This window comes from Heptranchias perlo, chromosome 24 (assembly GCF_035084215.1).
Source record: "Heptranchias perlo isolate sHepPer1 chromosome 24, sHepPer1.hap1, whole genome shotgun sequence".
NCBI lineage: Eukaryota > Metazoa > Chordata > Chondrichthyes > Hexanchiformes > Hexanchidae > Heptranchias > Heptranchias perlo.
In genome coordinates this window covers 10,918,477-10,944,085 of record NC_090348.1, presented here as the reverse complement: position 1 = coordinate 10,944,085, position 25,609 = coordinate 10,918,477, and the positions used below count along the sequence as shown (strand labels likewise).

The following is a 25,609-nucleotide window of genomic DNA, read 5'->3' as shown; positions in this document are numbered from 1 at the left end:
ATGGACGGCCAATCTGTTGTCACCCCTTTTTCCTCCACTGCTGAAAGTTAAAATCAGCCCTATTCCCACTGGTGGATGAGTTGGTAACAAGGGGAATATAGCTTCAGGGCAATAATTAGAAGGAGAATTTAGAAGAACCTTTTTCACATGGATATTGTTACATTTTCGGGGTCTTACACTCGACATTTTCCTTGGGTTCAGCGTCGCAGACTATCCCTGCGAATGAACCTTTGCTCCCCACAAATTGGTGTGCCTTCACTTGCTCAACATCAAGGTAAATGACAAGTCCAGGGACCCCCAGAACTGCACACAATTCTCCAGCTGTAGTCAACACTATGCATAAAATACTGAGATTTTAACAAACAATGCCCAAGTGAAAGAACTGATGAAAAATCTGAAATTGTCTAGGGAATATTTTGATTGTTTAAAAGCTATTTTTTTTTTTAAGTACATTCAAACAACAGTAAGACTGTGCAATCCTAAAATATTGATTTACATCACCAGCAATTGATGTGTTATAGCTTGCTTGAGGCAAAAACAGATGCAGTAATACTGAAACAGAAACCCTCGTCACTGCATTTCAGCATACTGGATATATCATGTGCTGTCACGTGGTCTCTTTGACCTTGGAAGAGTAAACACTCTTATCAGACCGAGGCTTAGGTTGTAAGCTACTCGGCAGATATATTGAACGGACAACTATAATCATAGATCTAACTATTCCTCTACGGGATATCGAAAAGTTATTTCTCCTGTACTGCCACTCTGTAGAACTGGTCCTGAAACAGTTCCTGATTAAGGTCCCTGATTTGATTAATCTTACGTGGTGGTTTGCTGTTGGCCTACCATGGCATCTCTGGCCTGCTCCTATCTCCTGACGACTTCAGAGTGACTGCTGACTTGGAGCAAGTCACCCGGAAATATAGTTTCAGAATCCTTTTGAAGAATGAACGGAACAAAGGAAATTAAAAATATATCTCTCAAACTCAAACTGCTTATCTTCTTGTATTTAAATTGAATGATGTGGCCTTCTCTGGGGAACTATTAATTGATCTACAAAGCATTTTCGATGAATGGCAGCAAGAAATACTTTGATATCAAGGCCTGCCTGAACTATACTTCATTTCTGCATGGTCCTAATGTGTGTGTGTATCAGCCAGACTGGGTCGCTTTCTGTAAGTAAACATAGTTTTAACCTCTTGTGTACCATATAACAGGAAAGAAATAAGAATACATCATGAACAGAAATGCTTCATTTTTGTCGCAGAGCATTATTAGAACACAAACTATTTTACTGCAAGTGACCTTTAAGGCAGAGGCTGTAAGATCATTTTAAAAAAGGAATTGGATAAGTATTTGAAGACGAGGAATATAAAAGGAGACAGAAAATGGGGAGGAATTGATAGTCCCAGTTGAGCATCACAGCACCATGACCTCCTGTTCTGTAATTTCTATGATACATTGAAGTTTGGCCGCCTTTACAGCTAAAACTTGTCAGGAATTCTTTCTGATATGCAAATAAAAATAAACTGCAAATGCCGTAAGTACACAGTGGGTAAACATAAACGTAAAGGGAAAGGACAGGCACTTTTTGGGTGCAACCTATCATCAGAAGTGGAAACTGAAAGATAAGCAAATTTCTTAATAGGATTGGACACAAAAGGGGAGGGAGAAAGAAACAACAGATAGGCCAATCACAGAGAGAAATGCACTGCAAACTGTTTAATTAAAAAGCAGCAAGCTCATCAGATAATGGGCCAAATTTTGCTGTAGCAGGTCATCTAATGGTGTCTGCTATTAGTTGGACTTGTCCCTCCATTTTTAGGTTTTTTAATTTTTTGCGTGGCAAGTTGCTGAAAGTGTGAGCTGATAACATCGCAGTGAGGGGAACAGGGCATCTGGGACCTGAGTGAACAGGGCAAGCAACTGTGTGTCTCCTTAATCAATCAGATTGAAGGATTGTGAAATAAACAGAGAAGGAAGTGTAAATTAGAGTGGGTGAATTCAATGTCAAATCAGGTACAGAAAGAGAAATAAAGAGAGGGAAAGAAAGATTGGATTAAGAGAGTGAAAAAAAAGACAGAAAGGAAAAGTAAAAAAAAAATTAATTTACAATTTGACATCTTTAAAATCAAGGAATGAAACTCCGCACATGTAATAATTAATTTTCAGTACCAGAGAGGTTTATTGGCGGTAATTAACACTGATCAAGTCGTTAAAAGGGTACTTAGACTGGAATGGACAAGACTTAACTTTCTGCGGTGAGTTTAGTTCGTATCTACCGCACAAATCCAGCAACTTCACGCCGTTCAATGCATTTCAATGGTGAGGCAGACAACGAGATGCCGTTTTCACGAAGCTAACGGCGGAGAGACACAACTCGGACAGCAACTTTTGGATATTTGAGTTTAACCGTGCATCTGCCCCTCGCCTGAAGTTGCTGTAGCACTTGTGCATAAATAATAGCAAACACCATTAGCCTCACCATTATTTTGACAGGAAAATCTGGGCCAATGTTTGCTGTCTTCACTTTCTCCTATTTAGCTGCTGTTTTTCTCTATGTGGATCTTTCTCATGCCTTTTCCCATTTGCATATTTTTCTAAAGACTTATCATTACCTCACTGAGATGATCTTATATGTTGTCTAATAGATCCATATTTTACTATTATGCAGTTTTAATCAACTCACTAACTTTCTGTGATTGGAATATTTGTTGTGTCTTTTCTTCTTCCCTTTTATTTGCAGCTCCAGTAAGTGGTTGCTTATCTTTCAGTTCCGACAAAGGGATCTCACTCCAAAAAATATTTTCTCTTTACAAATGCTGATGGCTGTGCTGTGCATTTCCAACATTTTCTGTTTTTGTTTTCTCCTGAAATTTACTGAAATATTCTCTTCAAAATCTTAGAGACAGTTTTGGGAAACTGCCACAAACTTACAACAAGCATTCAATACTTCAAATACAGTTGCTGTCTCCCCTCCAAAACATTATCACAACTAAGCACGCAAGATTTTTTTTTTGTTATTCTTTACACCTTGGATTGTCTTTCCTCCATTTTGTAAAGCCTCAAATCAATTTTTGCCCTTCAGAAAGAGCCAGACACACATGCACACACCCACCCGCACACACATATCTATTTATACTCTCGATAATGACACAATCATGTTTGTAATCATACTGTAAACATTCTGCATAGTTGAAAATGGCCAGGCATTTAAGATATGCTCACAGCCTGAGGATAAAGATTACATTTCATATAAGTATGTACACAAACCATTCTCACTGGTAGTGATGAAGCGTGTGGCTGTGTTTTTGAAATTATCCTCCTGGGTGAAATGTTTTATTTAAGCCTTGCTCTGTAGCTTGGTGCACAATTACATTGATGAGCCTGTTGCTCTGCGTCTTCTCCTTCTGGCTGCTGGCAGGTTCAGGGAAGTGACATATTCCCCGGGCCAGCCAGTATTGCTAGTTTGCACATCAAGTGTCACGACCCTGAATCAAGCCTTACCACAGGGGGTGGCCAATCTTTTTAAAGCTTCAGAGTCGCAAAAAGAAATCGATTCTGACAAAGAGTTGCGGCAGTCGACTTTACAGAAGTTGAGTTGTTTTAGTTCAGGACTCCCACTGTCAATGGCGCATAGACAGCATGTCTGTATCTAATCGAAAGTAAGCCTACGAGCTGCCAGCAGCCTTATTGTTCCTGAAGCACAGCTTTCTTGTGTGGCTCCCCCTTTGTGATTAGCTGCCCTACTGCTATCTGTTGCTGGTGTGGGCAGCCACAGCAGTTGTACATATATTGCTGAAGAAGGCCATAGGAAATTGGGAACAATCAACACAGAATACCTATAGCAAAGAAACAGGCCATTCGGCCCAACTGATCCATGCCGGTGTTTATCTTCCACACAAGCCTTCTCCCACCTTACTTCAACTAACCCTATCAGCATAACCTTCTATTCCTTTCTCCCTCACATACTTACCCAGCTTCCACTTAAATGCATCCATACTATTCGCCCCAACCACTCCATGTGGTAATAATTTCCGCATTCTAACCACACTCTGGGTAAAGACGTTTCTCCTGAATTCCTTATTGGATTTATTAGCCACTATCTTATATTTATGACCCCTAGTTTTGGACAACACGCAAGTGGAAACTTCTACCCTATCGAAGCCCATCACAATTTTAAAGACCTTTATTAGGTCACCCCTCAGCCTTCTCTATAGAGAAAAGAGTCCCAGCCTGTTCAGTCTTTCCTGATAGTTATGATGCAGGGGAAGGAACGGAAAACGGTGTTTAGTGAATACCATTGAGCAAGGAGCAGATGGGGGCAAACAGATGAGTCACAAGAAAAAGTAATTTGGTAGCCAATACTGCAGAGGGAAAATAAATTTTTATTGACGATAACTTAAACAATGGAAGTGTAGAACTGAACCTAAGGAAAGATGGAAGAGGCAGACTGAAAACATAAAAATCATTCCTGCATAGTGCAAGTGCAAGACCCAGCCTCTGCTCCACACAAGTATTGTAAATAAAATTTGTTTTCCACACATCATTTTTTTTTCCAGCCTCAAGACCCTCAAGTAGGATCTCCTTCCCCGCTGGTCCACTCCAATAATGTGAATTATGCCGAGTATTTCAAAGCAGCTCAATAGTAATAGCAAGGGATGTAACGTCAAACTTCCCTGAGGGCTGTTCAGTCCAACGAAACAATGGCCTCAATTTTAACTCCTCCCACCTGGTGGAAATCAGGCAGGAAGGCAGTTAAAATGGAGCAGGAGACTTACCCACTCCTACCATGCCCCTATCCGACCGACTGGAACCTAACTGCATGAGTGCTTCTCCAGGCACTACAAGGAAACCATGGGCCTCCCCTGCCCCGGGTTGCCTTCTGCTCCCCGAGACTTACATGAATTCCGGGGGCTGTTCCTGTCGGCAGCCTCCTGCTTCCCGAATTCATATTCCCGTTCCTGCCGGGTTTGGGAGGGGGGGTCCGATCCTAAATATGGAAAGGAGGCCTGGGAGCTAAAATCTCACTGGGCCTCGGCATGTGGGTTTGTCGCTCTCCCTGGATCCCCACCCCACTCACTCACCGATCCCGTCCCGAGTTCAAATCGGTGCCACAGTCACAGGTTGGGAATTCTTTAGGGAGGTTTTACATTGATGAAGTGCTGCTGACTGTCGGTGCACAGTTCTCAAGTCATCAATGAATACCCACCTGAACATCAACAACTCCGACCTCTGGGGAGTCGGCATCAGTGGCTCCTTGTCAGATATTTCTTTTTCTGGCTTTTCATTTTGAAAGATTGGCCATCCCTGGATGAGGATTGGGGAATCTGCCCACAGTCATTCACTCTGCCAGAAAATTCAAACTCTAGGTTTGAACTGAGATTCACATTGAACAATATTGCATCTGGAAAGTCGACCAAGAGACGAACCTGATTTTGAATGATTCATCTTTTGCAAATCTATTATGAGAACGCAAATAACGTATTGTATGTGGAATATGTGGTCTTTTTATATCTGCCTTTTAATGATAATGCTAGTTTAAGGTTCAAAAAAACTTCCTAAATTCCAATTAACTAACATTATTGCACACAACTATTGTGCTTTGTGATTAGAATTATACATTATAGAACTGTCAGATGAAACATAGTTTAAAGGGAACTTCTTGGAACAAGGTATTGCATAGCCAGTCACTTGTATTTATAAATAGTATTCAGTAGAATTTACTTCACAAATTTCTTATTTTGTAGGTTATTCTGATTGCAACAGAATGTTCATATTTCTGAGGAAGTAGCAGCAAAAAATGGAAGATTGGAGAATGGAATTACCAGTGGGTGGATCTTCTCCAGGTCATCAGCAGTATCCCGCTCCTGATCCCTCAGCGCAGCCTCCGTACGGCTGGCAAGTAAATTGCACGGAACTAGAAATTGGCACGGCTACAATAGACCTTCAACGGATGCCCAGTTCAGTGCACTTTCAAGGGACAATACCTACTGTTAATCCAATGAATCCTTTGCCTAATTACCAAATACCTTATTCAACTTGCATGCAAACCTTCTCTGATTGTCAACTGCAGCATAATGAACCAGTGATGGGCATTCCTAGAGTCGACAGTTGCCGACCTACCCTGCTGAACCAGGAAACGGTGGCATCAGTTGGCATACAAAATGTTTACTATACAAAACTCCCTGAAGAAAACTACTATGACTGGCACCTTGCTTCAAACCAAATGGCATTTGACCAAGATTTATTCAGTTTTCAGAAAAAACCTGAAGTGGAATTCGCCAAAGAGATTGTACCAGGAAATTTGCAAGAATCTGGTTCAGCACAGACATCACACACCGAACCAGTGCCATATCCAATCAATCCTGAACAAATGTTTTATGAATATCCGTTTGATTCTGGTCCTAAAATGCCAACTCCGGCTTCAGATTCCTTGGAGAAAGAAAGTAGCTTGATGAACATGGGATGGTCCTTGTATGATCAACCAGTAACACCCAGTACAACAGAGTCTTGCCAAATCCCACCTGATCTTCATCCTAAGATGATGCACTTGAACAGTGACCCAAAATGTTTGGGAGCTGGTTATCAAGAAGTGTCCAGTCTGCAGTTTCAGGATGTCTGTCCTGCAAGCACTCATTCACCTAGGCCTTCACATCCAACTTTTGAAATGAATTTAAGTAAAGGATCAGAACATCAAAAACCAACTGAGGCTGCAGTGGACCAGTTTATGCAATCAGGAATGGCTGAAATGGATTCCAACTCCTCGCAGTCCCCACTAGTGCCAATAGGTTTTGAAGCAATGGGACCGTCCCACACAAACCTTAGTAATCAATACTCAAGTGGTGCACCATTCCAACTGCCAAATATTTTCAAAACAGACACCACATTGAATCAGCAATCGCAACTTTTGCCACCAGCATCATCGACGAATTGTTGTTCTCCGCCAGATGTTTGGATGAAGGTATCAGCCTCAGATTTGCCCGTCTCTGGCCGTGTATTCTCATTTCAGCCTAGCAAAGACAACGTAAGTAATACTTTGTGGAAAAGGGCTTTGTCAGCCAACAATAAATAAATACAAATTTTAAAATATTTTTTAGCTTTCTGTATTACTGGATAGATAGTGCATGTTCTGAATTTTGGTACACTGTAAATAGCTTAAATGTTGAGCTGAAATTTTCAGTATTCCAATAATCCGAAGAAGATTTGTTTTAAACATTAACTTGCATCAATGTGTTTATAGCTATAGATATATAGGGCTAGAAATTGGGCCCATCTAGCGCCCGTTATTTTGGCACTATGCAGCCTCCCGAACAGCCAAGATGGCGTCTTGGATGCACATGCGCCGAACTTCATCTTGGTAAAGGGTTTAGCGCATGCGCAAATAACGAACGCCGGTAGCATGTAAAGTAGGGAGAATATGCATTTGATCAGTGTGCAACGCTGATTTAAAGTGATAGACACCATTTGACACTCCACTCAACCACGACCATCTGAACATGTCTTAGAGTACCTGGAGGACCCCTCCCCCACCAGCATTACTTAAAGGGAACATGCGGGATTCAGAGGTTAGTTGCTGGATTATTGCTTCTGGCTGCTGATGCATTTGTAGTTGTTTTTGGAGGTCTCCTATACTTGAATACTAGGACAAGGGGACATAGTCTAACATTTAAAGGAGCGAAGTTAGGAAACACTTCTACATGCAAAGGGTGGGAGAAGTTTGAAACATTCTTCTGCAAACGGTAGTTGATACTAGCTCAATTGCGAATTTTAAATCAGAGATTGATAGATTTCTGTGAGTCAAGGGTATTAAGGCATATGGGGCTAAGGCGGGTATATAGAGTTAGGACACAGATCAACCATGATCTTATTGAATGGCAGAACAGGCTCGAGGGGCTAAATACCAATGCCACCTGCTGCCTCCTGTTATGCACCGCCTTCTGCAAGAAGGCGGTGCATAACAGGAGTCTGGGTGATGTGCCTGTCATGGTTAAATAGCTGCCAGTGAGTGTGGCCTGTGAGCTGTGGGTGTGCGGCTTGAAACAATGGTAATGTGTAAGGGTGAGAGGAAGCATCTGATTGGAAGAGTTGAGTACTGATTGAAAGAGTTTGTTGGTATGTGGGTGATGGGGTTATAGTACGTGGAGCAGTGGATGCGGCTCGTGGTGCAGTCGGTAGGAGATGGCACTTGACAGTTGACCTCACAAACCTTGACCATTCGTGTCAAGAATTGAACTTCTTCCTGCACTGCATCCATGTTCGTGGTGCTATGCGCCTGGCATCGACTTCGTCCCCCGCTGCCTCCCACTGCCGTTTGAGCATGTGTCTCGAGGGCTCTTGTTCTCCACTCTGCCCCCTCCCCCCGCCCCATGGATATAGGATGTCCCTCCTTCTGTCCACCTCTTGCACCAAGGCCTCTAGTGCATCAGCAGAGAACCTTGGTGCATGCTCTCTCGCAGGCCTGGTACAAACTCGGACTGGCAGATTGGTGAGGTCTGGCAGAAAGATTGGAGGATGTGGGATTTGGTGGTACGCAACCTTTATTCAATGTTTTAACATAACTCAACGGTTTGTAAACATAGGGACGGGACCTGCATCTGTGTTTTACGTGTGTGATATCTGATCTCTGTTCAGACTCCATGCAGGCAGCAGACTGTTATTTTTAGCAAATAACAGGAATCGGTTACCTTGCAGAGATTTTGGCAGGCTGTCAGTTGGACATCCTGCCTTTAAGAGATTGGGGTTCCCTCTGCCGGTGAAAAGTGCAAATGTCCTTGAATCCTCATGTCAACGCTGATTTGCAACGTTGCTTTCAGGTAAGTACTGAGGTCGGACGAATGTTTCATCCTGCCTGCCCAGGAAGCACCGGTCATGGGTTAGTTGCAGATTGCGGTACCCGCGCCCAGTTTATGGCCCAATCCAATTTAACCCCCATAGAGTTATATATATATACATAGAGAGAGAGAGAGAGAGAGAGAGAGAAACTTCCTGCTAGTTTACTTCAGATTATTTATCAACAAAATCCTGCAGTGATAGCATCAGTTGTTTTTTTCTTCTCTCACTCTGCCTCTCATACATGCACACACACATATAAATTCACATCTGTACACACTTCCTGTCATTTTTTTCCATTTATAAATTCCTATGCTCACATGTATAATGGAAACACGTGCCTGGGATTTCCTCAGGTTTCTCCTGATCGGACATTGGAAGTTCAACAGTAACCCTATTTATAAATGGGCCTCCCGCTGAAGGTGGAGTGGGAGCAGCCCGAAGAAATTCCTCGAGTATCTATTTAAACTTATTGTGTTGTAATTACACCCTCCCCACCAGTGGTGGCACTGCCACCCCTTCACTGGTTGGATGGCGCAATTACAGCATGACATGTTTACATAGGTAGTTTCCATTATAAATGTGGACAGAGGAATTTAGAATGGAAAAAGTTGACATAAAGCACACACGGACACAAGATTTTTAATAGATTATTAGTCAATCACCCATGGTGTTGCACATGGGAAGTCAAGACCATGTTTAGACCAGATGAAGCAGGGTTAGAGGGCAAGAGGATAATTGAACCATATTTATAATTGAGTAAGACAATTTTACATCGACAGTTTCCATTATAAATGGACAGAGAAACTTATAATGGGAAAAGTTGACTGCGCACAGATGTAAGATATATATATATATTACACAATCTGTGTATACCATTTTATTACAGACTAAAATGTTATTCTATGGTAGAATCTGGGTTGATTTTTTACCAGTTAGCCCTCCCACTCTATGCTTCACACAACGGGAAATTCAGGCAGAGAAGTCAATACCCCATGTGATTTTTCTTGACCGTTAAAATTATAAGCGGTAACTCATAAAATTTACTCTGAGTTCAAAACTGCTCAAGCTTTTGTGTGTTTGTTGCATCCTCTAAAAGCTAGATTGCTGTGATGTAACTCGTTCTCATGTGTCATCATTTTCAGTATCACATACTGTCAAATGGTGTTTTAAATGCTGCCATAACTATATATTTAAAATAAAGTAGTTAGAATGTTTGGAGGAAAGCCTTAGTAGTCTATGCAACAAAATTGGGATGGGCGTGTATGATGAGTTTCAGATCTGACTTTGGTATTCTCATGGGCATAGCAGTGCTGGTCACTCCTTAAATCAGTCCGAACAACTTATGTCTAATTATATGATAATGTATGATAACCTGGGGGTGTAATAATAGGACCCTCCTGTGGTGTGAAATGGATGTTATACCTTTCTCATGTTCGTCTTTTCAATCTCCCCGAAGGCGGGCTGAAACATTTTAGTGAGACAAGGCCAGATACGAACCTTTGCCTGTTTTATTTCACAGACTGTAACTCAACATAAGGAATAACAGTGGTAATTAAATCTCACCCTCAACTAACTATAGGACCCATCTCAAGAATAAGAAAAATAACTTCAATCTTTGGCTTTTTAAACCTATGTAAGATCATTTTGTTCTAAAGCACATTTAAACATAACTTATTCCCAAGTCCTTTCTGTGAAGACAAAATAAATTAAAAATCCCAAAATAAGACTATGTGAAATCACTAGTGAAGGTTGGCAGAACAAAATACAGTATTGCAGCCTTGATGCACATTTATTGCAAACTGACTTTGATCCCATCAGTGGTTATTGAAAAGCTGTGCTGTTGTACACAAAAATCAATATACTGGGCTCAAGTACTGTTAGAAACTAGTACAGTGCTTGGAGGAAAAAAGCCAGATCACTTCAAAAATGATTAAGCAAGAGTCAACTTACTTATCTTTGTTTACTTACATTGAGTTACGTTGAGTCTACAGCACAGAAACAGGCCATTCGGCGCAACTGGTCATCGCAGCATTTATGCTCCACACAAGCCTCCTCCCACCCCTCGTCATCTAACCCTGTGAGGATAACCTTCTATTCCATTCTCCCTCATGTTCTTATCTAGCTTCCCCGAAAATGCATCTATGCTATTTACCTGAACTATTCCTTGTGGTACCTCGTTCCACATTCTAACCACTCTTTGGGTAAAAAAGTTTCTCCTGAATTCCCTATTGGATTACCATATATTTATGACCTCTAGTTTTGGACTCCCCCCACAAGTGAAAACATTTTCTCTACGTCTACCCTATCAAAGCCTTTCATTATCTTAAAGACCTCCATCAGGTCACCCCTCAGCCTTCTATTTTCTAGAGAGAAGAGCCCCAGCCTGTTCAGCCTTTCCTGATAAGGATATTCTCTCAGTTCTGGTATCATCCTTGTGAATCTTTTTTGCACCTTCTCCAATGCCTCTATATCCTTTTTATAATATGGAGACCAGAACTGTGCATAGTATTCCAAGTGTGGTCTAACAAAGGTTCTATACAAGTTTAACAAAACTTCTCTGCTTTTCAATTCTATCTCTCTACAAATGATCTCCAGTGCTTGGTTTGCCTTTTTTATGGCCCTGTTAACCTGCGTTGCTACTCTTAGTGATTTGTGTATCTGTACCCCTAGATCTCTATGCTGCTCTATCCTATTTCGACACTCATTATCCAAGCAGTATGTGGCCTCCTTATTCTCCCTACCAAAATGTACCACCTCACACTTATCTATATTGAAATTCATTTGCCAATTACATGCCCATTCCCCAAGTTTATTAATGTATTCTTACATTTTGAAGCATTCTTCCTTTGTATTAACTACACCCCCCAATTTGGTGTCGTCTGCAAATTTTGAAATTGTGCTTCCGATTCCCATGTCCAAAGTGTTAATGTGAATTGTGAACAACAGTGGTCCCAGCACCGATCCCTGTGGAAAACCACTTCCCAACTTTTGCTGAACATAAAAAAGTACTGTATGAGTCTACGCCAAATATCAGGCATTGAGAGTATATATCATTCCTAATGCTCTTAAATGTGCTTTATAAAACACAGGCAAACGTATATGAATGAGCGGCCCATTAGAGTAAAGTTAAACTAAGAGACTCGTGGAGAAAAAGACTGACCCAGATTTGATGGGAATTTTATCTCCCCCTGCCCGGCGGAAAATAGATGAGGGGGCAGTTAAAATGGAGTGGGGGACTTACCCACTCACTTCCGATCTGGTTGAACATAGGACCATAGAAAATAGGAGCAGGAGTCAGCCATACGGCCCCTCGAGCCTGCTCTGCAATTCAATAAGATCATGGCTCATCTTCGACCTTAACTCCACTCTCCCGCTCGATCCCGCATTCCTTGATACCCTACAGTCCAAAAATCTATCGATCTCAGCCTTGAATATACTCAACGAATGAGCAGCCCTCTGGGGTAGATAATTCCAAAGATTCACAACCCTCTGAGCGAAGAAATTCTTCCTCATCTCCGTCCTAAATGGCCGACCCCTTATCCTGAGACTATGCCCCCTAGTTCTAGACTCTCTAGCCAGGGGAAACAGCCTCTCAGCATCTACCCTGTCAAGCCCTCTCAGAATCTTTTATGTTTCAATGAGATCACCTCTCATTCTTCTAAACTCCAGAGAACATAGGCCCATTCTACTCAATCTCTCCTCATAGGACAACCCTCTCATCCCAGGAATCAATCTAGTGAACCTTCGTTGCTCTCCTCTAAGACAAGTATATCCTTCCTTAGATAAGGAGACCAAAACTGTACACAGTACTCCAGGTGTGGTCTCACCAAAGTCCCGAAAAATGGCAGCACAACTTCTTTACTCTTATACTTCAATCCCCTTGTAATAAAGACCAACATACCATTTGCCTTCCTAATTGCTTGCTGTACCTGCATGTTAACTTTATGTGTTTCTTGTACAAGGACACCCAAATCTCTCTGAACACCAACATTTAATAGTTTCTCACCATTTAAAAAATATTCTGCTTTTCTATTCTTCTTACCAAAGTGAATAACCTCACATTTCCCCACATTATACTCCATCTGCCACCTTCTTGCCCACTGTCTATATCCCTTTGCAGACTCTTTATGTCCTCCTCATAAATTACTTTCCCACCTCGCTTTGTGTTGTCAGCAAACTTGGATACATTACGCTCAGCTCCCCCCCTCATCTAAGTCATTGATATATATTGTAAATAGCTGAGGCCCATGCACTGATCCTTGCGGCACCCCACTAGTTACAACCTGCCAACCTGAAAATGACCCGTTTATTCCTACTCCCTGTTTTCTGTCCATTAACCAATCCTCAATCCATGCTGATATATTACCCCCAACCCCATGACCCCTTACCTTGCGTAACAAACTTTTGTGTGGCACCTTATCGAATGCCTTTTGAAAATTCAAAGATACTACATCCACTGGTTCCCCTTTATCTACCCTGCTGGTTACATCCTCAAAAAACTCCAGGAGATTTATCAAACACAATTTCCCTTTCATAAAACCATGTTGACTCTGTCCAATCATATTATGATTTGCTAAGTGCCCCGTTACTACATCCTTAATAATGGATTCCAGCATTTTCCCAACTACTGATGTCAAACTAACTGGCCTGTAGTTTCCTGTTTTCTCTCTCCCTCTTTTCTTGAATAGCGGGGTTACATTTGCTACCTTCCAATCCACTGGGACCGTTCTAGAATCTAGGGAACTTTAAAAGATCACAACCAACGCATCCACTATCTCTGCAGCCACCTCTTTTAGAACCCTAGGATGTACGCCATGTCCAGGGGATTTGTTGGTACTTTGTCCCATTAATTTCTCCAGTATTTTTTCTTTACTAATATTAATTACTTTAGGTTCCTCACTCTTGTAAGATGCTTGGTTCCCCTCTCCGCCCCCCCCCCCCCTATTTCTGGTATGTTTTTTGTGTCCCCTACTGTGAAGACAGATAAAAAATATTTGTTTAATGTCTCTGCCATTTCCTTATTCCCCATTATAATTTCTCCTGTCTCAGCCTCTCGTGGGCCCATGTTTACTTTCACTACTCTCTTCCTTTTTACATACTTGTAGAAGCTCTTACAAGCTGTTTTCATATTTCTTGCTCGTTTACTCTCATTCTATTTTCTCCCTCTTTATCAATTTTTTGGTCATCCTTTGCAGGTTTCTAAAACTCTCCTAATCCTCTGGCTTACTATTCTTCTTGGCAACATTATAATCCTCTTCTTTCAATCTAATTTAATTTATCCTTAACTTCTTTAGTTAGCCACGGATGGATCACTTTTCCCATGGAGTTTTTATTCCTCAATGGAACAATGGAATGTATGTTCGTTGAGAATTATGAAATATTTCTTTAAATGTTCACCATTTTAAATTGCAAGCGGCAAGGACACCCACTGAGAGCTAGCGAGGTCCTTCTTTAAAATACTGATCGAGCTCCGATAACATCGCTGGGGCCAGACTACTATTTTAGCCTGAAGCCTGAGCAGGGGAGCAGTGCGCAGCTGGGAGTTAAAAACGACCCCAATGGGTCAAATAGCTCGTGTTGTAACATTCTATGATTCTACCTCAATGCAGCCTGAAAAAAGAGCTGATCTTGTTTGGACATCATTGCCAATTACACGCAGCGTAATACAGCGAGGGCATGAGGGAGGGGAGGAGCGAGGGGAGGAGCGAGGGCATGCGGGAGGGGAGGAGCGAGGGCATGCGGGAGGGGAGGAGCGAGGGCATGCGGGAGGGGAGGAGCGAGGGCATGCGGGAGGGGAGGAGCGAGGGCATGCGGGAGGGGAGGAGCGAGGGCATGAGGGAGGGGAGGAGCGAGGGCATGAGGGAGGGGAGGAGCGAGGGCATGAGGGAGGGGAGGAGCGAGGGCATGAGGGAGGGGAGGAGCGAGGGCATGAGGGAGGGGAGGAGCGAGGGCATGAGGGAGGGGAGGAGCGAGGGCATGAGGGAGGGGAGGAGCGAGGGCATGAGGGAGGGGAGGCAGAGGGAATGAGAGAGGGGAAAAGGGTATGAACGAGGGATGAATTAAGCAAGGGAATGAGGGAGGGGAGGAGCGAGGGAATGAGGGTAGGAATGAGGAAGGGGAGGAGCGAGCAAATGAGGGTGGGGAAGAATGATTGAATGAGGGAGGGGAGGGACTTGTGGCTGAGCCAGTTCCATAACAAGGGAGGAGCGTCCTCCACTAAAAATAATAAGATTTTGAATTTCACACAGGAAGCAAATTGATCACCCCCTTGACCTGTACTCCAGCAGTGTTGAATCCACAAGCACTGCACTCTCACACAGCACTGATAAAGTAGTGTAGGGAGTGATATCTGTTAGAGGAAGAAGCAAGTCCTCAGTCAATAAGCGTAACTCTGCTGATAATAACAATTACATGATTAAACCAGAATGGACACCGGAACAAAGATAGCTTGAAACTGAAAGTGATCAGAAACTGAGCTGCTCGAAAGATATATATAGAAAAAGCCTGACACCAGAAAGAAGACTGACATACAGGATTTTAATCTTAAGAGGCATGGTGCAGAGGCTTGCATTACCATGGATGCCCACTCCCCATCCAAAATCCTTGTCAAATCACTCACCAGAGCTACAGCAACAAAAAAATGTTTAATTTTAATATGCTTTTTATAAAAAGTTGATTCCTATTGGTCCAGGAATTTGATGGGCTAGATTTTCTTCCGTGATATCAGGCAGAATAGGGGGCAAAATTGAGCTGTGAGACCCATCACTGTGTTTCCACCCAAAGCTAAATTTTTCTTCCCCACTCCTCCTCCCTAAGTCCCATCCAGCTCGATATGTGCAATGTCCTCATGGGGGAGGGACATCAAGTTGTTGGTTGACCAGCATGTGTGTCTATTCAAGGTATTTTAAATGTTGTTTTCAGCAACTACTAAACAGGAGAGTTAACAAAGCCAAATGTCAATCTTATTAAACATGCCTGGGTAAAACCTCTCCCAATTGAAAGGGACCAGACGACTTGGGTGCAGCCCATTGCTTCCTCCCTACTAGATTTGTAATCTTGGGATCCAGGTGGCATCATGGTGTCTGTCTAATTTATGGTCACTTCTTGTGATGCATGCCCCTCATCAGAGCTAGGAATCCATGTTGTCTAGTGGTCTTTCCATGCCCCTTATCAGAGCTAGGAATCCATGCTGTCTAGTGGTCTTTCCATGCCCCTTATCAGAGCTAGGAATCCATGCTGTCTAGTGGTCTTTCCATGCCCCTTATCAGAGCTAGGAATCCATGCTGTCTAGTGGTCTTTCCATGCTAAGAATCAAGAAGCGAAGTGGGTAAGTGTACATCCAACCCCTGGTGGTGCAGGAGGAGACAAGGTAATGGGATCAGTCCTTGACTTCACCTATACCTGTACAATGATACTCTGGTTAGCAGAACTGGCAGAAAGGCCTTAACACTCATGTTTAACTCATGGCTTATGGCTTGTGACTTGAGGCCTGGATCCAGTCTTCACACCCTTCCCAATCATTCCTGGACTTTATAGAGTTGACCTCCTGGATGGTTTCAAACACCCTGTGCTTATTTCAATTTATGCTCTGCTTCTGGTTACAGTTCTCTGCTACCTTTGATCCACGTGAATCGAAAGGCCTATCGCTGCCTTTGGCTGACCAGCAGGTGAAGCTGGTAGACAAACCCGAGGGGAGTAACGAGGAGGTCGCTGTCTTCTGCAACTTGTTAAATATGTAAGTCTGGAATACACAAAATATTTTCACCAATAAAATGGCTGTTGCTAATAAATTCTGATCTGATTTGAGAATCTGCTTAACAAAATGAGAAGACTTAAGGGGTGCTGCCCGTTAGTCCCTTAGGGCTCTATTTCTGTTGTTGATGCATTTTTACCTTTTTACCCAGTCTATGTATAAGAGTTAAAACTGTAGTAGTATATGTGAATCCCATTTACATTGTAAAATAATGGTATGAAGAGAGTCTCACATTTAACATGTAAGCAATTAAATCATTTTGTTTAACTAAAATTTATTGGACTTTGAGAAGACAATTGGATTTTTTTAAACTTTCAGTCCAGATGTGTTTGGAAGGGTAGATTTTATAAATTAGCGCCCCCAGCACAAAGCTTTGCTTGACAGCTGCATATATCAGAAACTCAGGGAGACCTGGCCAGGAATGCTAATTTGTAAAATCCACCCTAATCTCAGCTCCTGCAGCCATTCTCCATCAATCAAGAAATCTTTAAATTTAGCTTAATGACCCTCTGCTCTCTCTGTCTGACCTCTTTGGGATATTTCTTCTCGCCCTTTGAGCTGTTTCTGAATTTCCTCCCTTCCTTCATGCTTCCTCTAGAGTTCCTTGAGCTCAATTTTCCTTTGTTATTGTACTTTCGGCACTTTTGCATACGATGTCCATTATCATTTCCTCTTGTACAGCTCTTGAAGAATTCTGTTGTTTACCTTCTGTTTTTTTCTAAGATGATGCAGTGAGTCTGAGCCCCCCCATTTCATCATTATATCCGTTCCTCCGATTTTCCTTCCCCCCCCACCCCTGCATTATCCTTTCTCAGGAGGAAGCTCTCTGTGATGCCACTTTTTGATTCGGATTTACCATCGCTTTCTGGAGTTCCAGCCAAACCTCCCTCTGTTTTTAACCTTCATGTTCTGCACCTGCCTATGCTTTAGCCCTTTGTTCTATTATTTTCTGTTCGGTTCTCTCTATCTTAGCCAAGCCCATTATCCTGCCTTGCGTGGGGGAAGAGGTTATTTGTGGGTCCCTTAATGTTGATTTGAGTCATGTTTCACCTTCAGATTTCTGATGGTTCAGTCCTTTATATAGATAGAATTATATAGAATGTACAGCACAGAAACAGGCCATTTGGCCCAGCAGGTCCATGCCAGTATTTATACTCCACACAAGACTCTACCCACCCTTCTTCTTCTAATCCCATCAACATATCCTTCTGTTCCTTTCTCCCTCATGTGTTTATCTAACTTCCCCTTAAATGCATCCATGTTAGTCGCCTCAACTACTCCTTGTGGTAGTGAGTTCCACATTCTTAGTTCCACATTCTTCGTCAGATAAAGAAGTCCTGAGTTCCCTATTGGATTTATTAGTGACTATCTTATATGTATGGCCCTAGTTCTGGTCTCTCCCACAAGTGGACACCTTTTCTATGTCTACCCTATCAAACCCTTCCATAATCTTAAAGACCTCTATCAGGTCACGCCTCAGTCTTTTTTCGAGAGAAAAAAGCTCCTGCCTGTTATATCCTTTTTATAACATGGAGACAAGAACTGTTCACAATTTTCCAAGTGTGGTCTAACTAAGGTTCTATACAAGTTTAACATAACTTCCCTGCTTTTCAATTCTATCCCTCTAGAAAGGAACCCCAGTGCTTTGTTTGCTTTTTTTATGGCCTTATTAACCTGCATCGCTACTTTGTGATTTGTGTATCTGTACCTCCAGATCCCTCTGCTCCTCGACCTCATTTAGACTCTTATTTTCCAAGGAGCATGTGGCCTCCTTATTCTTCCTACCAAAATGTACCACCTCACACTTATCAATATTGAAATTCATTTGCCAATTTCACACCCGTTCCACAAGTTTATTAATGTCGTCTTGCGTTCTGTCGCAGTCCTTTTCAGTATTAACTATACCCCCCAATTTGGTATTGTCCACAAATTTTGACATTGTACTTCCAAATCGTTTATGTGAATGATGAATGACAATGGTCTCAGCACCAATCCTTGTGGAACACCATTTCTCACCTTTTGCCAGTCTGAGTAACTACCTTTAGCCCCTTCTCTCTCTCTTCTGTTTGGTAGCTAGCTTGCTATCCATTTTGCATCAAGGGCAAACTCCTTGACTTTCCAATTCCCTTTATGCTGCCTCCTCCTTCACATGCCCAGTGGCCATATTTTTAGTTGCATTTCCTATAGTCAAACCTACAGTCCTTCAGTGCAGCCCCTCCAATCAAGTTTCTGCAGGGCCTCCTTCAACTGCCAACAATTGGGAGATTCTGAAAAGTTTTCCCTACACATATAATGCCTACACCAGAATAATCGCAGGAATGTTTATAAGCTGTAACAGTGGATCCTGATGGGACTGGGAACGCAAGGGTGCAAAATGACTCCTAATATTCGTATAGAATTTAAAAGAAAATATTTCCTTAAAAATGCAAAAACCAAGATCAGAATCTTACTGGAAAATAAGAAAAATGGCCTTATGCCCTTGGATCTTTTATTACTCATTGAGTATTCTTTAGGTCCATTCCAAATATAGTGCCCAGCCCATTCCACCCTAAGCAGATGAAAAATTGAGCTCGGCTCCATTTAAATCTACTGTAATATTTAAATGAAGCCATAGGTCCTTTCAGGCAGCTCTAAACAGCCTTCTGGAAAATTGCACACGGTGCAGGTCCAGTTATGAGGATCTGAGCCAGATTTTCCAGCCCCCTTCCTTCCTCCCCACCCGCCCCCCCCCCCCCCCAACAACCCCGGCACCTGTTACACTCCTGCTCCGTTGGACTTAGTAACTGGAAAATCTCGCAAGTGATTTGAAAATACCATCTGAGTTCTGGTAAAATGCCAAAATGTTGGCTTCCTTAGTGGAAGGTGAAAGGTGAAACTCCATAACACAGATTGTTATTGTCTGCAACTCCATACTCTGCCATCTGACTAAAATAGCAATTTCTTTGGTATTTAATTTGCGCTTCTCAAAGCAGTCTGTAGACCTCATTTTAATACATGTCTTCAACTATATCATTAGTGCAAAAGTCAAAATGCAGCCAGATCTCTGTTATTAATAAGAATAGAAAAAACAAATGCTGGAAATCTGAACCAAAACAGAAAATGCTGCAAGTCCACAGAGGGTCCTTTAGCATCTGTAAAGAGGAAAGAAAGACCCTAAGGAACCAACCCCGTACCTCAACTTTAACTCGACTTGCCAACCACTATGGAGCTCTTGATTTCCACTTCTTGTCGCCCTCCGAGCTCTCGGAAGGTTTATGTTGTAAGAATTCCTTTTCACGTCTCATCTTTTATTTTTCCAGCTCTTCCTGTTCTGCTGAGGTCTTGGAAATGTTTCATTACCGTCAGCCAGCTTTCTGATGAATTAGCAGGCAATATTCAGCTATTGCACAAAAAGCACTGCCTACTGTTCTGGTGAAAGGGGAAGAAATCGCGAAAGAATATTATTTAAAACAATATGGGAAAGAAGTCATTAAAAGGTCAATGAAAATGAATCATAGATGTCAGCACTTAAAAATTCACTGTAAAACTGTATAATTAAAAAGACTTAAAAAAGCCCCGAGGCCCTTAATGAGCTCCACTGTTCACTGCTTCCTTTCGGCCCAGTGCAGATGGCCAATGGTTCTGAGGAAAGGTTACATGTGAATCATTAACCTGTCTTTTTTCTCTTTACTGATGCCGTTGGACCTGCTGTACGTTTCTGGCATTTTCTGTTTATGTTTATCTTTTGCGTTAAATATTTAATCTCAGCAGTGTCATAAAATGTAGCCAAACCCCTTATTTGTTGGACGTGCAGTGAAATTTAATTCAGTTTGCTTCCCCTCTCTCGCTCTCTCTCGTTTTGTTTTGCTTTGCTTTTCTTGCACAGGCTAAGAGCTAAATACCCGAGTTCAGAGACACAGTCAAACTGCGGTCTGATCAGGAGTATCGTCACAGTATTTCCCGACGAGCTTCTCTGGGTCTGGCGTATCCCGGTAACGATTGTGACGGACATTTTTCCGGAGTCAGTTCAAACATTCCCGCATGGTTGGTAGTGCTTTAATATTCAAGGGGTTCTTTATAGGCCCTAACGGCCAAATATAGAAATGACAGGTTGTTACTAACGACATTTCTGGAGAAACTAGTTCTCCTAACCTATTATCATTAAGCCATTCATGTCATTTATCTCTAATGGAGTTCAACACAGCAGATATTTATTTTTCCTTGTGAAATAGCAGTAAAATATTTCTTAAACCAATTTACTTTTCGAAAGTCTTTTGACAAGGTCCCACATGGCAGACTGCTCAAAAAAGTAAAAGCCCATGGGATCCAAGGGAAAGTGGCTAGTTCGATCCAAAATTGGCTCAGTGGCAGGAAGCAAACGGTAATGGTTGATGGGTGTTTTTGCGACTGGAAGGCTGTTTCCAGTGGGGTCCCACAAGGCTCAGTACTAGGTCCCTTGCCTTTTGTGGTATATATTAATGATTTGGACTTGAATGTGGGGGACTTGATCAAGAAGTTTGCAGATGATACAAAAATTGGCCGTGTGCTTGATAGTGAGGAGGAAAGCTGTAGACTGCAGGAAGATATCAATGGACTGGTCAGGTGGGCAGAAAAGTGTCAAATGGAATTCAATCCAGCGAAGTGTGAGGTAATGCATTTGGGGAGAGCAAACAAGACAAGGGAGTACACAATAAATGGGAGGATACAGAGAGGTGTAAAGGAAGTGAGGGACCTTGGAGTGCATGTCCACAGATCCCTGAAGGTAGCAGGATTGGTAGATAAGGTGGTTAAAATGGCATATGGGATACTTTCCTTTATTGGCCGAGGCATAGAATATAAGAGCAAGGAGATTATGCTGGAACTATATAAAACATTGGTTAGGCCACAGCTTGAGTACTGCGTACAGTTCTGGTCACCACATTACAGGAAAGATGTGATTGCACTCGAGAGGTTACAGAGGATATTTACGAGAATGTTGCCAGGACTGGAGAATTTTAGCTATGAGAAAAGATTGGATAGGCTGGGGTTGTTTTCTTTGGAACAAAGGAGGTTAAGAGGAGATTTAATTGAGGAGTATAAAATTATGACAGGACTAGATAGAATGGATAGGGTGGACCTATTTCCCTTAGCAGAGGGGTCAGTGACCAGGGGCCATAGATTTAAAGTAATTGGTAGAAGGATTAGAGGGGAGCTGAGAAGAAATTTTTTTCACCCAGAGGGTGGTGGGGGTCTGGAACTCACAGCCTAAAAGGGTGGTAGAAACAGAAACCCTCAACTCATTTAAAAAGTGTTTGAATGTGCACTTGAAGGGCCGTAACCTGCAGGGCTACGGACCAAGTGCTGGAAAGTGGGATTAAGCTGGATAGCTCATTTTCGGCCGGCACGGAGACAATGGGCTGAATGGCCTCCCTCTGTGCCATAACTTTCTATGATTCTATATGATGACTAAGGGATCCGTCGTATCCAGTTAATCAATTCAGTATTTTCATTCTGCAACTTAACTGCTTAATCAAACTCAATATAAGCTACATGACAAGGAACAGTAACAGAAGTCAGTTTTTAAAAACATTTTTTGAGGTGCAGGCATCGCTGGCAAAGCCAGCATTTATTGCCCATCCCTAGTTTCCCTTGAAAAGGTGGTGTTGAGTCTCCTTCCTGAATCGCTGCAGTCTGTGTGGTGAAGATGCTCCCACAGTGTTGTTCGGTGGGGAGTTCCAGGATTTTGACACTACGACAATCGATTGAACGGCGATGTATGTCCAAGTCAAGATGGTCTGTGACTCAGAGGGGAACTTGGAGGTGATGGTGTTCCCATGCACCTGCTGCTCTTGTCCTTCTAGGTGAGATCAATATATTTTTGTCAGGTAAGGGTAACGAGGAATATGGAGCAAAGGCTGATAAATGGGGTTGAGGTACAGATCCGCCACGAACTAATTGAATGGTGGAACAGGCTCGGAGGGCTGAATAGCCTACTCCTATTCCTATGTAGGAAGTCACAGGTTCAAGTCTCACTCCAGGCCCTGAGCACATAATCTGGGATCTCAGAGTAGTACTGAGGGAGTGCTACAATGTTGGTGGTGTTGTCTTTCAGATGAAACTTTAAGCCAAGGCCCAGTTTGCCTGTTCAGGGAGATGTAAAATGGCACTATTCAAAGAAGAAAGGGCGGCTCCAAGTGTCCCGACTAACATTCTCCCTTCAACCAACTCCACCAAAAAAACTAATTAGAATGAATGGATGGGAAATCCTGGGGGCCCACTTACCTCTGCACCTGAATATCTAAAGCCGGCAGTTTGAAAGGTACTCTTTGTCTTTGTCTGACATCATTAAGTTAATGACCCCGATATTTCTGGGGAGGCGGGGAGGGTTCGGAAGAGCGGGGAAAGCCCAGCAAGGCTGGGGACGCGGAGGTCCTGCCGAATTTAACAGCAGGAGCTCATTATAATTTTTTACTTCCGTTTCCCGCTCAGCAGCCGGCCAAATAGACAGGCTGGTGGCCGTCGGGCAGGAAAACCAGCGACAGGTTACTGCAGCCAGGGACTCTTGGGTACGGTCCCCAGCGATTGGGAATGATGGTGGGGGGAGTTCACTGATCTCAGCGGGGGTAAGAGAGAGGCCGAGATTGGCAGAAACTGGAATATGGATGTGATCTAGATCTAGATGTGATTTTGAGAAACAAAATCAGGGCAGCACTGAAATATGGACCTTTTAAATTATTGTTTTTATTGATCCTGTAGTCTGATATTTCTATAGTTGCCACCTCAGCAGATTGGCAGGATTTCCCCTGACGCAGCCTGTCTGGTGAATGAAAATGCTTGTGACTGATTGCCGTCCTGCCAGTATTCAAAGAAAGAAAGGACCTGCATTTATATAGCGCCTTTCACAACTTCAGGATGCCCCAAAGCGCTTTACAGCCAATGAAGTACTTTTGAAGTGTAGTCACCATTGTAATGTAGGAAACACGGCAGCCAATTGATGTACCACAGGCTCGCTCAAACAACAATGAAATAAATGACCAGACCACCTGTTTTAGGTGTTGTTTGAGGGATAAATATTGGCCAGGATGCTGAAAAAAACCCCATGCTCTTCTTTGAATAGTGCCATGAGGTCTTCTACGTCCACCTGAGAGAGCAGACGGGGCCTCGGTTTAACATCTCATCCGAAAGACAACACCTCTGACAGTGCAGCACTCCCTCAGTTCTGCGCTGAAATGCCAGCCTAGATTATGTGCTCAAGTCTCTGGAGGGGGACTTGAACCCACAATCTTCTGAGTCCGAGGCGAGAGTGCTCCCACTGAGCCACAGCTGACTGACAGTCAAGCACTTTACAACGGTGGTGCCACTTTCCTAGCAGCTGATACTGTGTTACACGTCCCAGGTACCCTTGCGCTTTTGGTTCCAATGTCCCATATAGGCCTGAGGCCTACTCTGTCCCTAATGCACAGGGCGGAACATTGCGGGCTGCAAATGGTTTAAGCGTGACTAGACTGTGCACGGAGGCTCACGGAGATCCCCAGAATTCATTAAAATTAGGGAAGAGCCCCGTAATGTGGCTGGAGCCTCTGAAAAGTGCTCCTGTCACTCAGCATTTATTTGAAGTGGGAGCTTCGAGGGAGGCCTGCAACTAAATTGCACTTTTTTCCCCAGTGACCCCCTCCTCCGAAAAGCACCACCCTTTGCTCCTGGCCCTGCTGCTGCAGAGAGTCTGAAAGTTAATCCGTCAATGAGCTGTTAAGTCCCAGCCCATTTTTGCATCCCCCCCCCCAAACCCAGGCACAGTTTTAAAGGTAGTCGGCAGCCCTTTATTAGCAGCAGTCATTGATAATCTGTCCGGCAGCGCCCATCATATTTAAGTTAGCTGACCTTGCGTTATGTGAGGTGTGTGCAGGCAATGTCCGAGCACCAGTAGTCCTGGTGATGCAGTCCTAGGACTGCATTACCGACTCCACACTCTCCTCTATGCAAATGGGATGTTGAGCTCAGTTCTTTCTGTGCGGAATCTAAGACAAATTGAGGAGTAACTTTTTCTCAGTCAGGTGAAAGAATCAGATTGAAGGACTAGCTGTGCGACTTGCTGATGAAATTAGCATTTTGCTTTATCATGGATTTACATATTTTCTAACTTAATCCCTGCTTAAGGAAGCCTGGTCCTGTCTGGAGCGACATGAAGGTAGCTCACATGATGTAATGTGGATTATTAAAGTAACAGTCCTCATTAAAACTGAACAAACACCAGGTAAAATGGCTTAAATTTAGTACGACATGAGTGTTATCAATAGAACGCACTACGGAAGGCAGTGATTTGCGATTTGAATTCCTCCCACGAGACACTATTTGGGACTCAGTTGCTCAGTATTGTCAATCTTCTGAAACTAAAAATGAAATACCTGTTTCCAACCCCCTTCACGGCTGTTAATTTAGGGGCAAGCTGACATTGTGCAATCGTGGAGTCTCGTTCGACCCCAGGCTGATCTTCAAATCCCACGACGAGTCTCCATGACTGCCTATTTCCACCTCCTCAACATCGCCCACTTCTATCCTTGCCATCAAACTTCATCCATGTCTTAGTCACCTCCACACTCAGTGCTGCTGCCACCCCCCCACTCCTGCCCGACACATTCAAGCTTATCTACAACTCTGCCACCTGGATCCTATCCTGGACCAAGTCTCACTCATCTATCACTGTGGTCCTCACTTACCTCCACTGGAACTCCATTCCTCAACGTGTTGACTTTGAAATCTTTGTCTCATCTACAGATCTTTCTATGCTCTTGCTCTACCTCTGTAGCTTCCTTCGTCCCTACAGTCAGTTCGCACCCTCTGCTCTCCTGAGTTTGGCCTACTGGGCATTTTATCCCCAGGCCCCTCCCCTTTCCATCCGGCATCAGTGACTGCATCTTCAGCCATCACAGCCCTGCATTCTGGCGCTCCTTCTCTAAAGTCCTCCTTGCTATATCTCTCCTCTCCTCAAAACCTATCTCTTCACTGAATCTAAAATGTAAACTGAAAAACAGTGGGGAGCAGAACCCAGAGCAGCAGGAAGAG

At 43.1% G+C, this 25,609-nt stretch overlaps 1 protein-coding gene across 6 annotated transcripts in view; it reads left to right on the top strand.

The window, feature by feature from the left end:
- Window positions 1-654: 654 nt before the first annotated feature.
- Window positions 655-25,609, top strand: part of LOC137341562 (phosphatidylinositol 3-kinase C2 domain-containing subunit gamma-like) — a 147,895-nt gene continuing 122,940 nt past the window's right edge. For all 6 annotated transcript variants that reach the window (XM_068004750.1, XM_068004749.1, XM_068004747.1 and 3 more), the window contains exons 1-4: window positions 655-1,175; window positions 5,751-7,027; window positions 16,440-16,570; window positions 20,454-20,611. In XM_068004750.1, coding sequence (XP_067860851.1) covers window positions 5,804-7,027; window positions 16,440-16,570; window positions 20,454-20,611 — 1,513 coding nt within the window. In that variant the 5' untranslated portion in view covers window positions 655-1,175; window positions 5,751-5,803. The remainder of the gene's footprint in view (window positions 1,176-5,750; window positions 7,028-16,439; window positions 16,571-20,453; window positions 20,612-25,609) is intronic.